This window comes from Myotis brandtii, unplaced genomic scaffold, assembly GCF_000412655.1.
Source record: "Myotis brandtii unplaced genomic scaffold, ASM41265v1 scaffold668, whole genome shotgun sequence".
Taxonomy (NCBI): domain Eukaryota; kingdom Metazoa; phylum Chordata; class Mammalia; order Chiroptera; family Vespertilionidae; genus Myotis; species Myotis brandtii.
Genome location: NW_005370597.1, coordinates 2,701,752 through 2,709,612, shown reverse-complemented (window position 1 = coordinate 2,709,612; position 7,861 = coordinate 2,701,752). Strand labels below are relative to the sequence as shown.

Below are 7,861 nucleotides of genomic sequence, written 5' to 3'. Positions count from 1 at the left end.
AAAATCATACACCTATGGATGAGGACAGAGGGTGGGGTGGGAACCGGGTGGAGGGGAGCTATGGGGGGAAAAAAGAGGAACAACTGTAATAATCTGAACAATAAAGATTTAATTAAAAAAAATTTGTTTTTGGCCTCTGGAAAAAAAGAACTATATTTTAGTTCAATCATCTTTTACAGACCCCAGAGGGCTAACCTAGATAGTTAAGACTATAGCAATATTCATTCTTCCCTCTTCCTTAATTCCAAACTTACTTAATGAGGAGAAAAATAAATCTATGGGTGAAACTATTATTAATTTATTTAATTTTCAGAAATATCTAGCTGAACCTAATCCTTGGGAAAGGCAAGACACATCAATAAACATCCTCCATTAGCAACATGAGATTATTTTTAAAGTTGCTAATAATAAATTTATTTCATTTACTTTAAAAAATATATTTTTATTGATTTCAGAAAGGAAGGGAGAGGGAGAGAGACAGAAACATCAATGATGAGAAAGAATCATTTGATCGGCTGTCTCCTGCACACCCCAAACTGGGGACTGAGCTGCAACATGGGCATGTGCCCTGATGAGGAATCCAACAATGACCTCATGGTTCATAGGTTGATGCCATGCCTGCCAGGAGGTTAATAATACATTTAGATTATAGACTATTTAGTAGTTACTACAGCCTAGAAAAACTATAATCAATGTGTTCCTACTCCTGACAAGCCTAATTATATGCTTAGCAGGGTAGTTGGGTATGAAAGGAGCATGGGAGAACTTCCAAGGTTATCCATCTGTTTATACTTATGTGTGGTTGAGGTAAATAATTTTTACAGAGTATGTTATAGCATTATATAAAGACTAGAGGCCCAGTGCATGAATTCGTGCATGGGTGGGGTCTGGCTGGCCAGGCCCCAATCGGGGCGGATCGGGGCTGGGCCTGTCGGGAGGAGGAGACGGCAGTAAGTTGGCCAGCCAGCCCACCCCGATCGGAACGATCAGGAACCGGCTGGCTGGGGGTTGGGCCACGGGCGATTGGCTGGCAGGCCCTGCCCCCACTTGGGGTAGGGGGGATCGAATGGGGATCAGCGGCGGGGGGAGGAGCCATGGGAGGTTGGCTAGCCAGCCCTGCCCCCGATTGGTGTGGTGGGAGCCCATCGGGGGCAGGGCTAGCAGAGGGAGGGGCTGCAGGAGGTTGGCATGCAGGCCCCACCCCCTATTGGGGTAGGGGGGGCAATCAGAGCAGGGCCGGGCCAGGGGGAGGGACTACGGGCAGATTGGGTGGTTGGGGCCCATTGGGGGCGGGGCTGGCCTGGGGGAAGGGCCACAGGGGGAGTTGGCTAGCCTCCCCACCATTGATCGAGGTTAAGGAGGCCAATCAGGAGCGGGGCCAGCTGGGGGGAGGGGCTGCAGGAGGTTGGCCATCAGCCCTGCCCCTCGGTCAGTCCAGTTCGCTGGCCACAGTGGCCATCATAGCGACTGGTCGTTCTGGTCATTATGGCATTCCGGTCACTGGCTTTTTATATATATACAGATTAATCTTTCTCTGGCTGGCTTATTTCACTTAGCATAATGCTCTCCATGATTAATAGTACATTTTTATCCACCAATAAATCTTTGTATTTATTATCTATTGATTCAATGCTTAAAAGCAAAAAAGATATAACTAGTTAGCATTTTGAAATGTTATATATTAGTTATTTTAAAACCATAATCTTTATCAGCACCATCTTCACCATCATTCTAGGCAGAGTGGACCCTATGAGAAAAAGCAAAACAAATAAATACCCCTCCCCATTACAAAGCAATTTAGTGTGATTTGGGCATAATGTTGAGACAGGAGCAGCTTGCATTGCTTCACAGCTGGGCCTCATCTGGGCACCTCCAAACCCCAAACAAAGAAGAGGAATCTGCAGATCTCTCCATAGCTCCTGCTGGGTAGCCTCAGGCAGAGGCTAAATTAGCACCTCCTTAGAGATCCAAGAGCCAGTGTACCCAGTGGTCAGAGTAGGCCTTCCTTCCTCCAGCTGCTGGCACCGGCTTCCTTCTGGCACCCGTGACCTGGGCTTCCCTCTGGCACCTGGGACCCGGGCTTCCCTCTGGCCGCTGGCAGGCACCAGGGACCTGGGCTTCCCTTGCAGCCCCAACTTCATCTGGAAGGTTGTCTGGAAGGATGTCTGGTCTAATTAGCATATTATGCTTTTATTATTATAGATAGGTCTTAGCCCTGGCCAAGTAGCTCAGTTGGTTAGAGCATTGTCCTAGTATGCCAAGGTTGTGGGTTTAATCTCTGGTCAGGACACATAAGAATCAACCAATGAATGTACAAATAAGTGAAACAACAAATTGATGTTTCTTTCTCTCCCTCTAGAATCAATAAATAAAAATTAAAAAAAAGAAAAAGATAGGCCTTACTTGGTAGCAAAAATGTGATATAGAGAAAATAAACCTTGTTTTATCTAATTAAAGAAATACTTTATCTTTAAAATAATAAAAATATTATACTGCATTCTTAATGGCACAAAATATGAGTTTTATTGGAATAGAGATAGAAAATTTTTATTTTAATAATATGGCATCACCTGAGTGGACCTTCCTTGCATTTTGCCGTCCTATCCTAGAGTTTTTTATCAGATGCCCAAGTACCTCTAACACTATAATACACAAAGTTAGACTGAACCAAATGAAACTGCTGATATTATACACCATTTTTTGATGTATAAAATGACAATTTTATATGGTTCAACCTAACATGAGTTCAGAAGTGTTTCACTTTTCTACAGTAAACAGTATTGAACTACTTCGTCATGCATCATTTGAACTTCTTTGCTTAAATATAATCAAATAAATACAATAATAATAAATAATACCTTTGCATACTTGATTAATTTAACTGTCCCATAAACAACAGTAGCACACTTCCCCCCTTCTACCTCCCCGTATTTCCAGCAGAACTGGCCTTATAATCATTAAGTGGTGAACAATATCTACTAAATATACAGACATTTACATTTGGCTTTTCCAACTTTTGGGAGTAACCACCTGCTATTTGGCTGACAAAAACTTCAAACTCAAAACTAATAAAGATTCCAGTAAGTATCTCACAAACTCTATGATTACCAAAAAAATATAGCAACACAGGACTAGAATATAGTAATTATGTTAAAGGCAAAGTAGCTTTAATATAAATTGCAAGTTTAGGATTTTTTACCCCCAGAAATTGTAGCCTCTTGGAAATGATCACTTGTACTTTCTTTACCTTTGCTAATAAGAAACTGCACAGTGCACAAATGACCAGCTCTTGCAGCTTTCATCAAAGGTGTTCTTCCACCTTCAGATTCATGTTCCTATTAAAGAAACAAAGATAATCCATCAATAACTCATTAAGCACCTATTTTAAATACTTAATATCAATGACATAGACATAATGAAGATTTAATACTTACTCCATGTAGTCACTTATACAACCTACCTCAATTCCTCCAAAATATAGGATTAATTTCAGTCCACACTAGGTGGTGTAACCTTTTAAGGTCAAGTTCAGTTTTGTATACCAAACTATAACCATTAAAGATAATACTTATGTTTAGTTTGAGCCCCAAAGAGAAATCTCTGCATTTTCCTAATCCTAAGATTAAAAAGATATTTTCCAAACTATTCATCTGAACTGTGATAAAGGAGCCTTAGTATTGTGAGGTGATTAGGAGGATCTTGATCTTATATCAGAATTCAATAAGAACTCTATCAAAGGACAGAAACCAATCCCTGGAGAAAAATACTGTTATTTCAGGAATAAAGGGAAAAAGAAAACAAAAAATATACCATGAGCAGATATTTCTTAAGAGTAGAAATTAAATATTTGAGTATCAAAGGCAAAAGAAACACTTTTATAATATAAGGACTGTTATTCTAGGAAGTTTGCCAGCAAGAGGAATGCATGACTAAACAGCTTCCAACCATCCTAATAGCAAATGACACTATAAGGATTATACCTGTATGGTAAGTAGCACTATCTGCTGATAGATCTGTGAACTCTTATTCACTCATCTAAATATTAAAATGTAGCTGATAACATCACTTCTATGAAAAGTTCTCTTACCTATCCACTTTTTCACTGTGTGCAAACAGTAATTTCTGTTATTCTGGTCTTCTTTTGTAACTAAGAAATACTTGATAAAGAACAGTGATTAAGTCAAGCTTTATTTCAGCTCTGTTCTAATTGAGAATCCTTTAGCTACCTAATACATAGTAAATTTAAAAAATTGTTTGCTTTGCCAAAAAGATAGAATTTAATCTACTTACATAACTATCTGATCTACAACTCAGGCAAACTAATAATGAAAAATAAGAGTAGAGCCCAGCCACATGGCTCAGTGGTTGAGTGTTGACCCATGAACCAGATTAGGGTTCAATTTCTGATCAGGGCACATGCCCAGATTGCAGGCTTGATCCCCAGTGTGGGGCATGCAAGAGGCAGCCGATCAATGATTCTCTCTCATCATTGATGTTTCTATCTCTCTCTCTTCCTCTCCCTTCCCCTCTGAAATCAATACAAATATATTTTAAAAAAGAAAAATAAGAGTAGATTGTCAACCCAATGGAAACATTACATTGGCCTGTGGTGACAGGAACTGCACTCTAAAATAGATTTTAAAAAATCTTTTAAAAAAATATATTTTATTGATTTTTTACAGAGAGGAAGGGAGAGGGATAGAGAGCCAGAAACATCGATGAGAGAGAGACATCGATCAGCTGCCTCCTGCACACCCCGTACTGGGGATGTGCCCGCAACCAAGGTACATGCCCTTGACCGGAATCGAACCTGGGACCCTTCAGTCCGCAGGCCAACGCTCCATCCACTGAGCCAAACCGGTCAGGGCAGATTTTAAAAAATCTTGATGGTGTAGAATCTTTCAACCTACTATAAAAATCAGTTTATGCTTTAACGTTTAATTATTATGTATATGGTGAGGCAAAAGTAGGCTTACAATTGTGAGTATGCGAAACAGAGTTTATTCTTGTATTATTATTTATTAATTATTGTATTATTTTCCATATGGATGATTGTAAACCTACTTTACCCCACCCTGTATATTGATTACACAACCTTTAACTCTAAGGTATAGATAATGCCAACACAATTTGGCTTTAGAATGTATTTTAAACCTAAAGTCAAATATAGGTAAATATAAGATTCTGGCAACTTCAAACAAAACATAATATACACTGTGAAAATCTTACTCAGAATGAACTAGAAAGTTGTTTGTCCAATTTTTCATCTGACTTATTTCTGAAATATCATAACTAATAACACACTGGAAATAAATTTAAATAAGCAACTTATTTCCCCTCTTGCCTCAGGGGCTTTTTGCTCAAGCTGTTCTCTTTTCCCTATAATATTTGTCTATTAGTTCTTTTTCATCCTTCACATCAAGTCAATAATCATTTCCTCAAGGAAGACCTCCCTGAACTTCTTGACTTATAGCTCTATGAACTGCTCCTTCAAAAGTTCCAATCATATATTAGTTTGTGCAACCATTTGGCTAACATGTCTCTGCCACTAAAATGTAGGCTTCATGAGAACAGCAATTGCATCCATTTTTGTTTACCATTATAAACCTAACATCTAAAACAATGAAGGGCCTGAATACTGTTTACCAAGAAGGAACCTTAGCATAACTGACCTCTTAAATCTTCCCTTTCATAGTACTGAGGTTTGAAGTTTTAATTTTCTAAGTAAATAAGAGAAAGAAAAGTTAATTTAACAGGAAATTAAGAGTAGTAGTTAAACTTAGAGTAAGATGGTCATTATCTATATTATCTACATTATTACTAAAGCATGGGTGGGCAATAAAGTCACTTTTCCTTTTTCTTTCTTTCTTATCTCTTACACCTGACAGGGACATCCATCAACATTACTGGATCACAAAGACAAAAGATTTTGCCCTGCTTTAAATTTTTAATTAACTAATTCTATATACTTAAAAATTACCATAGCTGATAAAAGAAATCAGAAAGTACTTGTCCCAAGATCAAATCAAATTTCAAAATTCAACATACTAACAAAAATTTCTGAAATGAACAGTATGAAAACTGCCTATTTTATTTTACTCCCTATAAATATAATTTCCTTCTGAAATGAACAGTATGAAAACTGCCTATTTTATTTTATTCCCTATAAATATAATTTCCTTTGTTTTTTTTTTAATCCTCATCTGAGGATATTTTTCTACTGATTTTTAGAGAGAGTGGAAGAGAGAGGGAAAGACAGAAACATCGATGTGTCTCACATCAATTGGTTGCTTCCTGCATGGGGCCAGGTAGGAACCTGCAACCATGCATGGTACATGCCCTTGACGGGAATCAAACCCCAGACCCTTCAGTCTGCAGGCCGACAATCTAACCGCTAGGGCCATTTCTTTGGTTTTGAACAATATAATTATGTTTGAGAAACTGGCTGGTAAAACAATACTGAAACTTTAAAATGTATTGATAATATTTCATGTCCTAAAATTAATAATGTATGTCCCACATGTATCATTTGTACTAAAATATCTGACCAATAAATCCTTTTAAAATAGGAATCAAATTTGTATATATTACTTACGAATGTTGGGTTTATTAGTACAGCCAATCTTTGTTCAAGATCAATAAAATTTCAGGATATACATTATGATTTTCCTTTATAAACACAGAAAATTATTTTCTAAGGCTATAAACTTACATATTGTGCAGTTTAACATGTTTTTCTGTTCTTGGGAACAGCTACAATAATATAGGGATTATGTAGTCCTTGAACATTTGGCCTCTTACCTCCACTGGATGGCTGATTTAAAACTACTGATTTAATTTGTAATATGGTTATTGTTCTATTGAGGGTTCCTATTCTTTTTTTTTTTTAATCCTCACCCAAGGATATTTTTTCCATTGATTTTTAGAGAGTGGAGGGGAGAGGGGGAGTGAGAGAGAGAAGGAGAGGAAGAGAGAGATGTGAGATACATCAATTGTTTACCTCTCCCATGCTCCCGGGGCATGCAACCCAGGTACGTGTCCTTGACGAGAACCAAACCCACAACCCTTTGGTGCATGAGCTGACGCTCTAACCACTTGGACACAATGGCCAATGCAAGGGTTCCTATTCTGAGTCAATTTTGATCATTTTAAACTTATTTAACAGTATTAATTTCATCTAAGTATTCAAATTTATTGCTTGTTCATATGATTGCCTTGCAAATTTTAAAGATCTCTATCTTACCAAATAGTTCTAACTCCCTTTAAGTGTTTATGATTTACCTATGCCTTTCCTCATTTTGAAGTCTGGCTTATTTAATCTATTTCAGTCGTTTTTAAAACTTAGCTTTTAATTTTGCTTTTCACAACTATTTTTTCCTTTTTATCCTTATTTTTATGATATTGCTTTTTACTCTATTAAGTTTTGCTTTTATCTTTATTTCCTTTTTTGTTGTTGTTCTATTATTAGCTTAATTTACTCTCATGTATATACACATATAAAATTTTCCTTCTGTGGACCACTTTTAGTTGTATCCTCCTCTCACCCAAGTTTTGATGTGTAGTTTTTGTGATAATTTCTACTTTGTAATTTTTACTATGATTGCCTCTTTAACCCACAAATTGTGTAAAAGTATTTTTAATTTCCTAGGTGTATGGAATTTTAAAAAAATGTTTTATTGTTGATTTGTACTTTTAAAGCAATAGAGATCAGAGAATGCAGTCCATCTGATTAAGTAGTTTTGTGTGATTTTTAAAAAATTAATCCTCACGAGAGGATATTTTTTCCATTGATTTTTAGAGAGACTGGGAGGGGAAGAGACAGAGAGAAACAACAATGTGAGACAGTCACATCGATTGGTTG

At 37.2% G+C, this 7,861-nt stretch overlaps 1 protein-coding gene across 1 annotated transcript in view; it reads right to left on the bottom strand.

Moving 5' to 3' along the window:
- The window catches only part of LOC102239360 (ankyrin repeat and KH domain-containing protein 1), a 127,807-nt gene that overhangs the window by 45,174 nt on the left and 74,772 nt on the right, over nt 1–7,861 (bottom strand). Inside the window, exon 12 of the mRNA XM_005881121.2 lies at nt 3,248–3,335. Within this exon, the coding sequence (XP_005881183.1) occupies nt 3,248–3,335 (88 nt within the window). The remainder of the gene's footprint in view (nt 1–3,247; nt 3,336–7,861) is intronic.